The sequence below is a fragment of the Coregonus clupeaformis genome, chromosome 31 (assembly GCF_020615455.1).
Source record: "Coregonus clupeaformis isolate EN_2021a chromosome 31, ASM2061545v1, whole genome shotgun sequence".
Classification (NCBI taxonomy): domain Eukaryota; kingdom Metazoa; phylum Chordata; class Actinopteri; order Salmoniformes; family Salmonidae; genus Coregonus; species Coregonus clupeaformis.
Window position 1 is genome coordinate 14058516 of NC_059222.1, and position 19140 is coordinate 14077655.

General features: G+C 41.3%; 1 protein-coding gene across 1 annotated transcript in view; it reads right to left on the reverse strand.

The window, feature by feature from the left end:
- Window positions 1-19140, reverse strand: part of tanc2b (tetratricopeptide repeat, ankyrin repeat and coiled-coil containing 2b) — a 261716-nt gene that overhangs the window by 126403 nt on the left and 116173 nt on the right. The window contains exon 4 of the mRNA XM_045209787.1: window positions 16800-16877. Within this exon, the coding sequence (XP_045065722.1) occupies window positions 16800-16877 (78 nt within the window). The remainder of the gene's footprint in view (window positions 1-16799; window positions 16878-19140) is intronic.

The following is a 19140-nucleotide window of genomic DNA, read 5'->3' on the forward strand; positions in this document are numbered from 1 at the left end:
CGTTAACACAATGGAAAGGTAAAATATTGTATTATCTAAATGTTGAAAGTGTGTGGGCGACAGAGAGAAACTAAATGTGGCGGATGATACGGTTGCTGGAGATGGGGGTGTGAGCAGGTGGGTCTGGGCAGGGGTGAGGTTGTGGACGTTTGTGTGCTTCTGTATGTTGTCGTTTGTGTGTGTTTTGTATTGTTAAAAAAAACATTAAAAATAAAATAAAACATACACTACCAGTCAAAAGTTTGGACATACCTACAGTGAGGGAAAAAAGTATTTGATCCCCTGCTGATTTTGTACGTTTGCCCACTGACAAAGACATGATCAGTCTATAATTTTAATGGTAGGTTTATTTGAACAGTGAGAGACAGAATAACAACAACAAAATCCAGAAAAACGCATGTCAAAAATGTTATAAATTGATTTGCATTTTAATAGTGAAGACATCAAAACTATGAAATAACATATATGGAATCATATAATAACCAAAAAGGTGTTAAACAAATCAAAATATATGATATATTTGAGATTCTTCAAATAGCCACCCTTTGCCTTGATGACAGCTTTGCACACTCTTGGCATTCCCTCAACCAGCTTCACCTTGAATGTTTTTCCAACAGTCTTGAAGGAGTTCCCACATATGCAGAGCACTTGTTGAATGCTTTTCCTTCACTCTGCCGTCTGACTCATCCCAAACCATCTCAATTGGGTTGAGGTCGGGGGATTGTGGAGGCCAGGTCATCTGATGCAGCACTCCATCACTCTCTTTCTTGGTAAAATAGCCCTTACACAGCCTGGAGGTGTGTTGGGTCATTGTCCTGTTGAAAAATAAATGATAGTCCCACTAAGCCAAAACCAGATGGGATGGCATATCGCTGCAGAATGCTGTGGTAGCCATGCTGGTTAAGTGTGCCTTGGATTCTAAATAAATCACAGACAGTGTCACCAGCAAAGCACCCCCACACCATAACACCTCCTCCTCCATGCTTTATTGTGGGAACTACACATGCGGTGAACATCCGTTCAACCACAAAGACACGGCGGTTGGAACCAAAAATCTCCAATTTGGACTCCAGACCAAAGGGCAAATTTCCACCGGTCCTAATGTCCATTGCTCGTGTTTCTTGGCCCAAGCAGGTCTCTTCTTCTTATTGGTGTCCTTTTGTAGTGGTTTCTTTGCAGCAATTCGACAATGAAGGCCTGATTCACACAGTCCCCTCTGAACAGTTGATGTTGAGATGTGTCTGTGACTTGAACTCTGTGAAGCATTTATTTGGGCTGCAATTTCTGAGACTGGTAACTCTAATGAACTTAACCTCTGCAGCAGAGGTAACTCTGGGTCTTCCATTCCGGTGGCGGTCTTCATGAGAGCCAGTTTCATCATAGCGCTTGATGGTGTTTGCGACCGCTCTTGAAGATACTTTCAAAGTTCTTGAAATGTTCCGTATTGACTGACCTTCATGTCTTAAAGTAGGGAGGTGATTAGTCCCAGGGTCCTTAGCTTAGTGATGAGCTTTGAGGGCACTATGGTGTTGAACGCTGAGTTGTAGTCAATTAATAGCATTCTCACCTCTTGTCCAGGTGGGAAAGGGCAGTGTGGAGTGCAATAGAGATTGGGGCGGTATGCAAATTGAAGTGGGTCTAGGGTTTCTGGGATAATGGTGTTGATGTGAGCCATGACCAGCCTTTCAAAGCACTTCATGGCTACAGACGTCAGTGCTACGGGTCGGTAGTCATTTAGGCAGGTTATCTTAGTGTTCTTGGGCACAGGGACTATGGTGGTCTGCTTGAAACATGTTGGTATTACAGACTCAGTCAGGGACATGTTGAAAATGTCAGTGAAGACACTTGCCAGTTGGTCAGCGCATGCTCGGAGTACACGTCCTGGTAATCCGTCTGGCCCTGCGGCCTTGTGAATGTTGACCTGCTTAAAAGTTGTACTCACATCGGCTACAGAGAGCGTGATCACATAGTCATCCGGAACAGCTGATGCTCTCATGCATGCTTCAGTGTTGCTTGCCTCAAAGCGAGCATAGAAGTGATTTAGCTCGTCTGGTAGGCTTGTGTCACTGGGAAGCTCCCGGCTGTGCTTCCCTTTGTAGTCTGTAATCGTTTTCAAGCCCTGCAACATCCGACGAGCGTCAGAGCCGGTGTAGTACGATTCAATCTTAGTCCTGTATTGACTCTTTGCCTGTTTGATGGTTCGTCGGAGAGCATAGCGAGATTTCTTATAAGAGTCCGGGTTAGAGTCCCGCTCCTTGAAAGTGTCAGCTCTACCCTTTAGCTCTGTGCAGATGTTGCCTGTAGTCCATGGCTTCTGGTTGGGGTATGTACGTACGGTCACTGTGGGGACGACGTCATCGATGCACTTATTGATGAAGCCAGTGACTGATGTGGTATACTCTTTAATGCTATCGGAAAGAATCCCGGAACATATTCCAGTCTGTGCTAGCAAAACAGTCCTGTAGCTTAGCATCTGCGTCATCTGACAACTTCCTTATTAACCGAGTCACTGGTGCTTCCTGCTTTAGTTTTTGCTTATAAGCAGGAATCAGGAGGATAGAGTTATGGTCAGATTTGCCAAATGGAGGGCGAGGGAGAGCTCTGTGTGTGGAGTAAAGGTGGTCTATTGTTTTTTTTCCTCTGGTTGCACATTTAACATGCTGGTAGAAATTAGGTAGAACGGATTTCCCTGCATTAAAGTCCCCAGCCACTAGGAGCGCTGCCTCTGGATGAGCGTTTTCCTGTTTACTTATGGCCTTATACAGCTCATTGAGTGCAATCTTAGTACCAGCATCGGTTTGTGGTGGTAAATAGACAGCTACGAAAAATATAGATGAAAACTCTCTTGGTAAATAGTGTGGTCTACAGCTTATCATAAGATACTCTACCTCATGCGAGCAAAACCTCGAGACTGCCATAGTATTAGATTTTATGCACCAACTGTTGTTTACAAATATACACAGACCGCCACCCCTCGTCTTACCGGAGTCAGCCGTTCTATCCTGCCGATGTAGCGTATATTCCGCCAGCAGTATGCTATCCATGTCGTCGTTCAGCCATGACTCGGTGAAACATAATATATTACAGTTTTTAATGTCCCGTTGGTAGGATAACCTTAATCTTAGGTTGTTCAATTTATTTTCAAATGATTGAACATTGGCTAATAAGATTGATGAAAGAGGCAGTTTACTCGCTCGCCGTCGGATCCTTACAAGGCACCCCGACCTACGTCCATGATATCTCCGTCTCTTTCTCATGCTAATGACAGGGATTTGGGCCTTGTCGGGTGTCTGTAGGATATCCTTTGCGTCCGACTCGTTGAAGAAAAAATCTTCGTCCAATACGAGGGGAGTAAACGCTGTCCTGATATCCAGAAGCTCTTTTTGGTCATAAGAGACGGTGGCAGAAACATTATGTACAGAATAAATTACATAATTAACGTGAAAAAACACACATAATAGTACAATTTGTTAGAGGGCTGTAAAACGGCAGCAATCTTCTCCAGCGCCATTATTAGGATTTCCCGTGTGTATCAAGAATGGTCCACCACCCAAAGGACATTCAGCCAACTTGACACAACTGTGGAAAGCATTGGATTCAACATGGGCCAGCATCCCTGTGGAACGCTTTCGACACCTTGTAGAGTCCATTCCCCGACAAATGAAGGCTGTTCTAAGGGCAAAAGGGGGAGGGGATGCAACTAAATTAGGAATGTGTTCCTACTGTTTTGTACACTTAGTGTAGTTTATATGTTGTCAACAATCTAAGCCAATCCTGTCTGTTTTGCCCCATAGTTGCACACGCGTCAGTTTTGTTGCTAAACAATCAACTCGTCTATGGTTTTCAGCTTTTAACACAATTGCAGGAATTGACACAAAATGTGTCTGGGCAATGATTACACATAAATTGTGTTGTTCAACAAGACATCTTTTCCAAGAGTGTATATACTGAAAACATAAGATGTAAGAGAGCTTCCCTGGTGGTGCAGAGGATAAAAGACCTGGCTTGGGAACCAAACATTGCAGATTGTCAACATACTGTATAAAGTACAAAGTGGTTGTATTTGTATGACAAATGCTGTTCAAATGTCCTATGAATTAAATAAAAATGCCATGTGTCTCTATATCACCTACAATACAGTCCTCAAAGGCAAATTGCCATTAAATCTGGAGAGAAACATAATGGGGGTGTATTACAATCTGCTTTCTTATGATTTAAGGAGCAACAAATATGCATACTTAATGTTTTGGTAATATTAGGTCAAACTTAAATATAACATTTTCTAAATATTCGGAGGACCTCCAAGACAAGGTCAAATGTATATTGCACGAACATCAGTGGAATATTATGTTAAACCTAAAACAAATATGCTATGAACATCATAAAAACTGACTTATTTGGAAATTGTGGAACATTGTGGGAATGTTCTGTGCAACCTATGCGAATATCACGAGAATATTCTTGCAACATCCCAGATAACCCCATAACTTAATTAAATGTTCTGGGACCCAGAGCTGTGTTCGAATACTCATACTAACCATACTATTTGTGATGTACTGTAAATTGAGTATGTAGTATGCTTATTGGTCATAGTATGGATATGTTTAGTATGCCAAAATTTCCCGGATGTCGCACGACATTTGCCAAAATCCGAAGTATACAAGCAGTGGACACTATTTCCGTGCTTTTAGGGCCCACCATGCAATTCTTCAGAAAATGTGCGTAGCTTCACAACATTTTCAGATTTTAAGAAAATGGCGGAAAATATAAAGCCGAAGTCCGACGAGAGCGGATACAAATTTAAGTACAAAAAGTTAATATTCATTGCTTTAGTGAATTATGACAAATGTTAAGAAAATGTTGAGCAATGTAACATAAAAGTAATGCCTTGTCAAATAAGTTACGTTAAACATTATGTTGGCTGACAATAAAAGATCCCTGAAATTTTCCATATGCACAAAAAGCTTATTTCTCTCAGATTTTGTGCACACATTTGTTTACATCCCTGTTAGTGAGCATTTCTCATTTGCCAAGATAATCCATCCACCTGACAGGTGTGGCATATCAAGAAGCTGATTAAACATCATGATTATTACACAGGTGCATCTTGTGCTGGGGGAAAATAAAAAGGCCACTCTAAAATGTGCAGTTTTGTCACACAACACAATGCCACAGATGTCTCAAGTTGTGAGGGAGCATGCAAATAGCATGCTGACTGCAGGAATGTCCACCAGAGCTGTTGTCAGAGAATTGAATGTCAATTTCTCTACCATAAGCTGCCTCCAACGTCGTTTTAGAGAATTTGGTAGTACGTCCAACCGGCCTCACAACCGCAGACCACGAGTAACCACGCCAGCTCAGGACCTCCACATCCGGCTTCTTCACCTGCGGGATCGTCTGAGACCAGCCAACCGGACAGCTGATGAAACTGAGAAGTATGTCTGTCTGTAATAAAGCCTTTTTGTGGGGAAAAACTCATTCTGATTGGCTGGGCCTGGCTCCCAAGTGGGTGGGTCTCCCAGGCCCACCCATGGCTGCACCCCTGCCCAGTCAGGTGAAATCCATAGATTAGGGCCTAATCTATTTATTTCAATTGACTGGTTTCCTTATATGAACTATAACTCAGTAAAATCTTAGAAATTGGTGCCTGTTGTGTTTATATTGTTGTTCAGTGTAAATGCTATCTAACTAACTACCCAACGTTAGGCTTATATGCGGTTGGTAGCTAATGGTTTTAAACCTGATTTATGTAACATTAACTTGCCACAGGTTTATCTAAAAGGGTTGTCTATTTACATCATAGAGACTGATGACAACACAGCAAAGTTGATCACCTGGCGGGCCAGAAACTAATTCCGGTTCACAGGAAAGAGGCATGTGGCCTTGAAGGGGTTTGAGTAAGTAGCTGAATTGCTGGGAACGTTACCTAACATTAACAATCACAAGACAGTTAAGTTACTGCAGCTTATATGATCTGGCTCATTAACATTCATGAGGCAATACATACTTGGTACAGAGTCATAACGTTACAGGTTGGCAGGACATTTTGGGGGACAAAAAATACACGTTTTGTGCTGGCATCAATGCAACTGTCAAATGGTTACTAATGCCTGGGTGTATTTGATCTGTATTTGCCAACTGATAGTTGGTAACTAATATATTATTGTGCTTTGCCTACGGCATTTGTGCAGGAGTACTGTCTGGAGGGGAAGGACCAAGACAAAGAAAAAATGGGAGAATCTCAAGCAAAAGCACTTTTTTTTGTATAGGCATCTAAAATGTCTCAATATCTTCACAATGTCCAGGTTGTATGGTGAGTGCAGCATTCGTTAGCTGTTTGTGCCCTTGTTTCTTTTAGGATTTGAAGTGTCCCCAAACTGGGGTGAGTACAGAGGGAGGGGAGAGCACCGCTGCCTCTTGGAAATGGTACAGTGCCATGGATGACCCAATTCGTAGAAGGCCCACTATTACACCGCCTGTTGTCATTGCCTCATCCAGCCAGGAGGTAGTGGTGTTTTCCGGAAAAGTGCAGGAGCCGAGAGAGAGAGAGAGAGGGAGAAAGAAGATATAAAACTAATATAAAAATGTTTAGTTTAGTTTTTTATTTTATTAAATGATTTTAAAAAGTTACATTAAGTGGATTTTTTAAAATACAAAACGGAAGGCCACACAGCTTGATATAATAGAACATTGTATTAACAACAAAACCATAATGTTTTATGTCATGAAGCTCTTGAAATATCTCCAGCACATAAACAGCAGAATAGTAAGATCTTTCAAATATGAAAACTGCTAATATTATAAAAAGCAGAACAGTAAGTTATGTCATACAGTGGGGAGAACAAGTATTTGATACACTGCCGATTTTGCACGTTTTCCTACTTACAAAGTTGTAGAGGTCTGTAATTTTTATCATAGGTACACTTCAACTGTGAGAGACGGAATCTAAAACAAAAATCCAGAAAATCACATTGTATGATTTTTAAGTAATTAATTTGCATTTTATTGCATGACATAAGTATTTGATCACCTACCAACCAGTAAGAATTCCGGCTCTCACAGACCTGTTAGTTTTTCTTTAAGAAGCCCTCCTGTTCTCCACTCATTAACTGTACTAACTGCACCTGTTTGAACTCGTTACCTGTACAAAAGACACCTGTCCACACACTCAATCAAACAGACTTCAACCTCTCCACAATGGCCAAGACCAGAGAGCTGTGTAAGGACATCAAGGATTAAATTGTAGACCTGCACAAGGCTGGGATGGGCTACAGGACAATAGGCAAGCAGCTTGGTGAGAAGGCAACAACTGTTGGCGCAATTATTAGAAAATGGAAGACGTTCAAGATGACGGTCAATCACCCTCGGTCTGGGGCTCCATGCAAGATCTCACCTCGTGGGGCATCAATGATCATGAGGAAGGTGAGGGATCAGCCCAGAACTACACGGCAGGACCTGGTCAATGACCTGAAGAGAGCTGGGACCACAGTCTCAAAGAAAACCATTAGTAACACACTACGCCGTCATGGATTAAAATCCTGCAGCGCACGCAAGGTCCCCCTGCTCAAGCCAGCACATGTCCAGGCCCAACTGAAGTTTGCCAATGACCATCTGGATGATCCAGAGGAGGAATGGGAGAAGGTCATATGGTCTGATGAGACAAATATAGAGCTTTTTGGTCTAAACTCCACTCGCCGTGTTTGGAGGAAGAAGAAGGATGAGTACAACCCCAAGAACACCATCCCAACCGTGAAGCATGGAGGTGGAAACATCATTCTTTGGGGGTGCTTTTCTGCAAAGGGGACAGGACGACTGAACCCGTATTGAGGGGAGGATGGATGAGGCCATGTATTGCGAGATCTTGGCCAACAACCTCCTTCCCTCAGTAAGAGCATTGAAGATGGGTCGTGGCTGGGTCTTCCAGCATGACAACGACCCGAAACACACAGCCAGGGCAACTAAGGAGTGGCTCCGTAAGAAGCATCTCAAGGTCCTGGAGTGGCCTTGCCAGTCTCCAGACCTGAACCCAATAGAAAATCTTTGGAGGGAGCTGAAAGTCCGTATTGTCCAGCAACAGCCCCGAAACCTGAAGGATCTGGAGAAGGTCTGTATGGAGGAGTGGGCCAAAATCCCTGCTGCAGTGTGTGCAAACCTGGTCAAGACCTACAGGAAACGTATGATGTCTGTAATTGCAAACAAAGGTTTCTGTACCAAATATTAAGTTCTGCTTTTCTGATGTATCAAATACTTATGTCATGCAATTAAATGCAAATTAATTACTTAAAAATCATACAATGTGATATTCTGGATTTTTGTTTTAGATTCCGTCTCTCACATTTGATGTGTACCTATGATAAAAATTGTTTTCTACTGGTGGGGATTGCACTACTGGTGGTCACCTGGGATGGGGTTAGCAGGTGCTGCAACATTGCCCACTCCTGATGCTGCAGCTGCTGCTGAGGCTGGTCCAGGTCTCCATCATCATTCTCCTCGGCGGCCTCAGGCTCCACAATGTCCTCGTTGCTGAGGCAAACATTGCGCAGCACAGTGCAGTCAAAAGAGGGTCGGGTCATTCGGAAGTGGGGTTTGAGGTCCAGGTTGTCCAAATACGTTCTCAATGGAATTTTTTTTTTTTATTTTTATTTGTTTTATCTTTTTTTTTTTTTTTTTTTTTTCGGGGGATGGATCAGCTTAATATTGCAGATAGATTGTATCTTCTATCAATGTAATTGTCTGCATCACTTCCAATCCCCCATGTTTTTTTATTTTTTATATATATATTCCCCTTTATTACTTTTCAACCCCACCATCCTTTCCCTACTTGGAGTAAATTAGTGAACAACAACGCCCAGGCCTCTACTTCCGGTCTATACTTACTATCTACACCTTATAGACAGAGTTAATTTTACAATAATTCTATATCTATCTATATATATATATATATATATATATATATATATATATATATATATATATATATACAGTGGGGAAAAAAAGTATTTAGTCAGCCACCAATTGTGCAAGTTCTCCCACTTAAAAAGATGAGAGAGGCCTGTCATTTTCATCATAGGTACACGTCAACTATGACAGACAAATTGAGAAAAAAGAATCCAGAAAATCACATTGTAGGATTTTTTATGAATTTATTTGCAAATTATGGTGGAAAATAAGTATTTGGTCACCTACAAACAAGCAAGATTTCTGGCTCTCACAGACCTGTAACTTCTTCTTTAAGAGGCTCCTCTGTCCTCCACTCGTTACCTGTATTTATGGCACCTGTTTGAACTTGTTATCAGTATAAAAGACACCTGTCCACAACCTCAAACAGTCACACTCCAAACTCCACTATGGTCAAGACCAAAGAGCTGTCAAAGGACACCAGAAACAAAATTGTAGACCTGCACCAGGCTGGGAAGACTGAATCTGCAATAGGTAAGCAGCTTGGTTTGAAGAAATCAACTGTGGGAGCAAATATTAGGAAATGGAAGACATACAAGACCACTGATAATCTCCCTCGATCTGGGGCTCCACGCAAGATCTCACCCGTGGGGTCAAAATGATCACAAGAATGGTGAGCAAAAATCCCAGAACCACACGGGGGGAACTAGTGAATGACCTGCAGAGAGCTGGGACCAAAGTAACAAAGCCTACCATCAGTTACACACTACTCCGCCAGGGACTCAAATCCTGCAGTGCCAGACGTGTCCCCCTGCTTAAGCCAGTAAATGTCCAGGCCCGTCTGAAGTTTGCTAGCGTGCATTTGGATGATCCAGAAGAGGATTGGGAGAATGTCATATGGTCAGATGAAACCAAAATATAACTTTTTGGTAAAAACTCAACTCATCATGTTTGGAGGACAAAGAATGCTGAGTTGCATCCAAAGAACACCATACCTACTGTGAAGCATGGGGGTGGAAACTTCATGCTTTGGGGCTTTTTTTCTGCAAAGGGACCAGGACGACTGATCCGTGTAAAGGAAAGAATGAATGGGGCCATGTATCGTGAGATTTTGAGTGAAAACCTCCTTCCATCAGCAAGGGCATTGAAGATGAAACGTGGCTGGGTCTTTTAGCATGACAATGATCCCAAACACACCTCCCGGGCAACGAAGGAGTGGCTTCGTAAGAAGCATTTCAAGGTCCTGGAGTGGCCTAGCCAGTCTCCAGATCTCAACCCCATAGAAAATCTTTGGAGGGAGTTGAAAGTCCGTGTTGCCCAGCGACAGCCCCAAAACATCACTGCTCTAGAGGAGATCTGCATGGAGGAATGGGCCAAAATACCAGCAACAGTGTGTGAAAACCTTGTGAAGACTTACAGAAAACGTTTGACCTGTGTCATTGCCAACAAGGGGTATATAACAAAGTATTGAGAAACTTTTGTTATTGACCAAATACTTATTTTCCACCATAATTTGCAAATAAATTCATAAAAAATCCTACAATGTGATTTTCTGGATGTTTTTTTCTCATTTTGTCTGTCATAGTTGACATGTACCTATGATGAAAATTACAGGCCTCTCTCATCTTTTTAAGTGGGAGAACTTGCACAATTGGTGGCTGACTAAATACTTTTTTTCCCCACTGTATATATATATTTATTTTTTTGCTCCTAAACTTCTTCTACTCTCAACCTCTCCGATCATTTTCATGATGTCCATCCGGTTTGCTTCTAAATGCCATATCTTTCTAACTGTGCTCTTTCCCAAAAGCTCCCAACATACAACCTATATACTTATTATGGACACAGTATGCTTACATTATTAGGTATCTTTGTTATTATTTGTTGTTATTTGTTATTAGTCCCATCCTTCAACTCTATTCAATACCTCCCATCTATCTCTTAACACCATCCATATAGGATTTCTATTTGCCATATATATTTCAACCATACTGTGATGTTTTACAAAAGTTCTGAACCTTTCTATTCTCATTGCTTCTACAGATTGTGAATTAAAAATAAACATTTTTGCTAAAAGTATTATTATATTATTGATTGATTGACTATGACTTTTCAGATCACCCAGTAATGCTATCTGCAAGGTTAGTTCCAGGTAAATATTGCAATCCTTTAGCCATTCCTGGACCTGTGTCCAAAAACAAGCTACAAATGGACAGAACCAAAACAAATGATCTAATGATTCTATCTCTTCACAGCAAAATCTGCAGAGCTGGGAAGATTGTATCCCCCATATAAATAACATTCTATTGGTAGCAAGAATTTTATATAATAATTTAAATTGAAAGATTCTAATTTTTGAATCCGGTGTCGTTTTTGCGTGTCAGTTCATAAACACTATGCCATGGGATCGGTACGTCAAAGATCTCTTCCCAACTATTTTGCAATCTATATGGGACTGCTGTCAATCCTTTGGTCCTTAAGTGAAACTGATATACTTTTTTATTTATCACAGTTTTCCTTAACCAATTATGTTCTTTAATGCAAGGCCGACAGACAAGTTCCTTACTTTCTCCCCCTTCAACTTTCCTCTTCCACTTTTGCGGTAAGGCTGCAATTATTTGGTTGTAATTTTGGGTAGAGCAGACATTTCCATATGTTTTTGTTAGCTGCATGTGCGACATAACTCCACCAGTCCTACCGATGATATCATTTACGAAGATTATACCTTTTTTAAACATTCTGTCAAAAAATAAAGGTTTTTTGTCAATTAGTATATTTGAATTTAACCACAATATTTGTTGCATTATTTGTTCTGTCGTTTCTGGAGGATTACATTGAAATTGCAACCAACTTTCTATGGCTTGTTTTAGAAATAGTGACATTTGGGAGATTATTTCCTTTTCAAATAACTGAAAGTGAGAGGTTGTAATCTGAATAAAGGGAAAAAGGCCTTTCTTGAACAGTGGGTGAGACAATCTTACTAATTTGCTTGAGAACCAGTTCGGATTTAAGTATAACTTTTGGATGACTGAAGATTTTAGTGATAGGTCTAATGCTTTAATATTTAATAATTTCTGTCCTCCGAATTCATATTCATTATATAAATATGCTCTTTTAATTTTGTCTGGCTTGCCGTTCCAAATAAAATTGAATATTTTTTTCTCATATAATTTAAAAAACTGTTTGCTAGGCGTAGGCAAGACCATAAGCAAATAGGTAAACTGGGATAATACTAAAGAGTTAATCAGGGTGATTTTTCCACAAATTGACAGGTATTTTCCTTTCCATGGTAGTAAGATCTTATCTATTTTTGCTAACTTTCTATTAAAATGTATTGAAGTGAGATCATTTATTTCCTTTGGGATATGTATTCCGAGTATATCCACATCACCATCAGACCATTTTATTGGTAAACTACATGGTAATGTAAAAATTGTATTTTTTAGTGATCCAATACGTAATATAGTACATTTGTCATAATTTGGTTTTAATCCAGAGAGGTTAGAAAATGTATCTAGATCCTCTATGAGGCTGTGGAGGGATTCTAGTTGTGGATCTAAAAGAAAACATGAATCATCTGCGTACAATGACACCTTTGTTTTTAAGCCCTGTATTTCTAATCCTCTGATATTATTATTGGATCTGATTTTAATAGCTAACATCTCGATGGCCACAATAAATAGATATGCCGATAGTGGACAACCTTGTTTCACTCCTCTTGACAGTTTGAAACTTTCTGAGAAATAGCCATTATTTACTATTTTACACCTAGGGTTACTATACATGATTTTGACCCATTTTATAAGAGATTCTCCAAAATTGAAATGCTCCAGGCATTTATATATAAATTCCAGTCGAACTTTATCAAATGCCTTTTTCGAAGTCTGCTATGAATAGCAGGCCTGGTTTCCCATATTTTCCATAGTGTTCTATTGTTTCCAATACTTGCCTTATATTATCTCCAATGTATCTTCCATGTAAAAAACCTGTCTGATTAGAATGAATAATATCCGACAATACCTTTTTAATTCTATGCGCTATACATTTTGCTAGGATTTTTGCATCACAACACTGAAGTGTAAGGGGCCTCCAATTTTGTAAATGGACTGGATCTTTATATTTTCCACTTGTATCCTGTTTCAGTAATAATGAGATCAGACCTTCTTCTTGAGTGTCAGATAATCTACCATTTAAATAGGAGTGGTTAAAACATGCTAATAACGGTCCTCTTAGTATATCAAAAAAGGTTTGGTATACCTCGATTGGTATGCCATCCAACCCTGGAGTTTTCCCGGACTTAAAGTCTTTAATTGCATCCAGAAGTTCCTCCTCTGTAATTTCACCTTCACATGAGTCTTTCGGTGTGGCTGTTAATTTGACATTATCAATAGGAAAAAAATCTCTACAATTAGCTTCAGTTAGAGGAGATGGAGGCGACTGAAAAGAAAACATATGCTTAAAATACTTTGTTTCTTCCTTCAAAATATCATTAGGTGAATTATGGGTGACTCCGTCAATTGTAACCAGTTTCATTAAGTTCTTTTTGGTAGCATTCCTATGTTGAAGATTAAAAAAGAATTTTGTGCATTTTTCCCCATATTCCATCCAGTATAATATAATATATTACACTTGATCTTTCTTGAATAAGTTTTTCCATTTCTTTTTGTTTTTCCTCTAATTTATTCTGAGCCTCTATGTTACAGTTTTTATTGCCATCTATCTGTTCTGTTAGACTTTCTATTTCCTTTCTTAGTATAAACTCTTTTGACCTAAATTGCTTTTGTTTTCGAGATGAGTACTGAATTGCATGGCCTCTAAAGGCACATTTAAAGGTGTCCCATACAATGAGGGGATTCGCTGTACCTATGTTATGTTGGAAAAAGTCAGTTATAAATTCCTTTGTTCTAATTATAAATAAATTATCATCTAATAGGCTTTGATTAAATTTCCAATATCCTCGCCCACGTGGAAATTCAGTCAGAGTAATGTATATGCCTATTATATGATGGTCCGACCGCATTCTGTCCCCTATCAACACTTTTTTTACTTTTGGTGCCAACGAGAATGAGATAAGAAAGAAGTCAAGACGACTAGCTTCTCAATGGACATTGTTAATGAAGTCGTAAGATGGCTAGCTAGTAATTTGTTATGCTAACAAGCTAGCAAGAAGATGCATAGCAACAGCATCAACTTCCATTAGACAGGCAACTCACTAGTACACTGAACTGAAAGGATACCGTTTGTTTACATTATACTAAAAGGAACTAATAGTATATAGCATGTAGTATGTACTCATTAAGTATGTAGTATACAGTATATTCGTATGGGTATTCGAACACAGCTCAGGTGTTCTGTGAACATTCTTACAACATTACCTATCTTAAACATTGTATGAATGTCATCTCTTGTAATGTATCCACACTGTTCCCACAACCTAATTAAATGTTCTGGAAAACTTTAAAGAACTTAGAAAGCCTGTTATGTCAACATTCTTGCAACATCAAAGGAATGTTTTGTGCACCCTGATACAAACGTTATCCGCATGTCAGCACAACTGGACAGTTTTTGTGTTTTGGGAACCTCTCTCTTGTCATATCCCCACAATGTTCCCACTGGAAACTTTAAAGAACAGCGAAATGTGTTCTGGGAACGTTCTTGTAGCATCATGTGAATGTTTTTTGCAACCTAAAAGAAACATTGTAGAATCATCTGCACAAGTGGACAGTTTTTGTGTTTTGGGAGCATATCTTTTGTGATGTCCACACAATGTTCTCACCAGACTGTTCCCACAACTTAATGAATAATTCTGGGAACCTTTAAAGAACATATTAAATTTGTTCTAGGAAAGTTCTTGCAACATCTGGAAAATGTTTTATACAAACATTCTATAATCATCAGCAGGACTGGACAGTTTTTGTGTTATGGGAACATTTGCCGCAACCTAATGAATGTTCTGGGAACTTTCACAGAACCAATTTTGGTTTGCTGGGTAGGGTATTCATAGGAAGTAGTTTCTTCTCTACATGTATAATTTCCGACAGTGTCCAGGTCAAAGTGAATATGGAACTATGGAGAGTGACCCATGTTGTGATGATACTGAGGTATTGACTGGGATCTGCCTGGCCTGACCCAGTAGTGACAATAGTCCTGCAGGCAGACAAGCACCACATGCTGCTTACATGACATGATGCATCCCTGCCTCGCTGTTTCCCTCAGTAACAATGTACCAGAAACCCGTCATCTCTGATATAACACAGGAACTATGTCTAACCATCAGAGATATGTAGCTAGAATAGAGATGTGAGTGCAACCATTATCCAAGACAACCAAACCATAAGGGAGCTGAATTTCTGAAAGAGCACAGCAGCAATCACTAAAACCACAGCAACACCTCCCTCTAAATATCACAAGTTCTGTTTGTCACAAGTTTCATTCTCACATTCCCTGGCGCACTAATAACACTTCTGTATAAAACCCTCTACAGCCATTTTCTCCCTCAACACTGAATCACAGCCCAGACGGCCCGTCCCACCAGACAGACAGAGCTGTGACACCAACTGGCCAACACCTTCACATAACATCAGATAGCATAGCAGACAGCAGACAGCAGGAGCCATTAACAGACACTGCTCAGTGACAACTCCACAGTAGTCCCCATAGATGGCTGTGTGTGTGTGTGTGTGTGTGTGTGTGTGACAGCCAGGCTGTGATATAGACAGACACAGCCAGGGACTGCTTACAGCTGCTGGGACTGCTTACATCATTGCGCGCACGCACGCACGCACGCACGCACGCACGCACGCACGCACGCACGCACGCACGCACACACACACACACACGCACACACGCGCACACGCGCACACGCGCACACACGCACGCACGCACCAACATGCACCAACACCGTCCGACACTATACCCCGTCTCTGGGGTTTCAGCTCAATCCATTGGGCCAGGGAGACACGTACTGTAGCAGCAGCAGTGGTCTGGCCACAACCCTCAGCATGACAATCCCATCATGTTTGTCTGTCTGTCTGCAGGGTGTGAATGCACACCAGAGGGTAATTCAAGAGAAGCGGCCTGGCAGGGAACACGTAGTCTTTTCTCTCCTTAACAGCTTTACACAAATGTCTGAGAGCCGAGAGAAAGTTTGCTGTGAGGGGAGAGAAGACGAGAGGTAGCTACATTGACCTGGTAAATGGCTTAGTTCCCGAAAAGCTTCCGAACAAAAGGATAGGGGTGCATTTGAGTGCTACTTGTTGAATTGTTGAGACAGACAGGGATATTTTAAGGGCGTAAGAGCCACTTCACAGAACAAAACACACAGACGCAAACACACACGTACTCATAGAAGCATACAGCTCAAAAAGAGCAAGGATACCAATGGGCAAATCATATTGCCTAAAATAGTCCTACGGAAGCGGAACTCAATAACTCAAGTCGATAACATCTACTGTATATTGTTGACAGACACAATTGCCAATATTCTGTTTCTCTTTCTGCCCAGTGTATACTTCCAGGGATAACAGATTCAGACAAATTTACAGGAACATAAAAATGCATACAGTGTTCTCGCTCCACAAAATTATTACTTCACTTCTCCAGAAGTTATTAAATCCTCTGCTGTTAGCTCATATAAAATACAGCCCTTTAAACAGCCTCCAGCCCTCTCTGTTGCTCCAGGGAAGAGAGGCAGGAAAATAGTATGAGCATAAATCAAAGGTTTCGGAAGGAAGGAAGAAGAGACGGATGAACGAATAAATAATATTTCATATTATGGTCAGTAAGTAAAATAAATTGGGAAAAGGGGATAAAGGAGGAGAGGAGAGGAGAGGGGATTGGGAGAAGAGCGAGAGGGGATTTGGTCCACAGAGTAGAGTTCACCCAGTAGTGTAACTACCTACCTTGACCGGTGTGGCTCAGGTGATGGTGGGGCTCTACACTGGGCAAGCGGGGGTCTGCCAGGTCCTCACTCCCTCCATCTGCAGACGAGGAGTGAGAGAAAGAGGAGAGAGAGTGAGCGTGGGGATGCCAGGTAAAGGAGAGAGAGTGAGTGCGGCGGTGCGGGTGGCCTTCCAGGTAGGCCACCTCATCCTCCACCAGCCAGGACTGGGACCTCAGGACCCCCAGGAGGCTACTGACACACAGCCCCTCCACACCCCTCCTCCAGGGACCCAGACGATCCGGCAAACTGGCAAAGTACACCCAATTCTTCTTCATCATGGTGGGTTGGGATGTAGACTGAAGACACCAACCAAGCTCTAGTCCAAATCCTGAGTCCAGCCCATGAGAGGGTGGCCTACAGCAGAACTGTTACAATACTGAGAGGAGTGATGATCCACAGAGCTAGTCCCTCTGGATGAGTGGGAGACTAGTGAGGATAGGACTGGTGGTACAGTACACTACAGTAGGCGTTTTCTGATAGTTGGCTAATTATATGAGGATCAATTACTGTGGGCCCAGAGGACTGAGAGATTGGCTCCGGGATATAATCAAATCACATTTTATTTGTTACATGTGCCGAATACAATATGGTGTAGACTTTGTACCGTGAAATGCTTGCTACACGAGCCCTTCTCAACAATGCAGAGTTTTAAAATAAAAATGGTAACAAAAGAGGAATAAAATCAAATACACAAGAACGGAGCTATATACAGGGAGTACCAGAACCAGATTAATGTGCAGAGGTATGAGGTATTTGAGGTAGATATGTACCTGGCAGGGTAAAGTGACTAGGCATTAGGATAGGTAATAATAAGAGTCAAATAAAGAACAGAGTAGCAGCAGCAAATGATGAGTGTAAAAGTGTGGATTAACCACAGTGGATGGAACAGGGCTGGGTTAGGGGGTCGATGCAATGGCCAGTGCCCGCTTTGCCTCTCCACTACAGGGTCTGTTTGACAAGGCTGAGTCCCTCTCTTAGGCTACAGTGATCTACAGTAGAGCCATACAACTAAGACTGCATGACACCATGTCCCAAATGGCACCTTATTTCCTATATAATGCACTACTTTTGATCAGAGCCGTATGCATTTGGGATGCAACCTAACACTGCAAGGGGCTTAGTGGCATATCATGATTTATTCCTAAATCACACATCCCACTAGTATTAAGTCAACCTATTTATAAACCAAGCCGTTGTTTGAAAGTTATCCAAGACAATGGATTTCCTCTCTGTCTGTAGTATATCTTGGCTTGCCACTGAAGTACAAAGTGGTGTGGGTCTTTATTGCTAAGGGTTGTGTACTCTGGCAATGGCGGATGCACCAAATGTGTTTCCATCAAAGGGTCCTGTGTGTGTGTATTCACCCAAACAAACCCTTGTGTATATCTCCCGATCATAAACCCACAAATACTGTACATCCGTGCACAGTGTGCTGTTGTGCCCATACAGGGTAGATTGGGCTGCTGGTGGAAAGATATAGCTTGTCGATAGACTGATAAAATTACCCAGAGGGCCTGAGTGTGTTAGTGTGAGAACTGGGGCAGTGAGAGGTTGACACCATCTCATTCTGCTACCCTGGTTCCTAACTGCCAACACCACCCTCACCACTTTGACAAAGGTCTATTCTGTTATCTTTGAAACAACCAAACTAAAAATGGTCTACATAGCATCACTGAAAGCATCACATTATATCCAAATGTGTTATCCTTGAAACAACCAAACAAAAAATAGCCTGATGCAGCATCACAAGAATGTATCACATGATGAAATCATAGTAAATCAATAGAGTGAAATCTATTGGGGCTGGAGAGATTGTGTCACGTAAGGCGACACTACGCAACGCTAATCCCTCAACCAAATGTCGTACTATCTGACCTAAGTCAATGGGCCTAGAAATTGAAAAACTGAAAACTAGTCCAACCATTTTGTATTGTGAACAGGGGTCTTATCAGAGACCAGCCAGCCAGACTGTGGGTTGGTTGGGAACAGAACTTATATTCTCTACTGGTAGATTGCTCTGTTGTTACCAGAGATCACAGAATATACTGCTGTTAGCCACACATATCAATGGATCATTACACTAGGAACAGGAAAGCGGAGGGGCATAGATTGAAGAGATGCATCTTCTCATTATAACCAGAGTCGGACAGGCAGATAGAGGACATCTCTCCTGCTCTAGCCATCTACAGTTTCAGCTACACGTAGACAATCTGTCAACTGCTCAAATCAGCAGTGTATTCAACTGACTACAACTACTGTCAAAATCTCTTAGCCAGCCTCTATTGAAATAGGTCCATCAC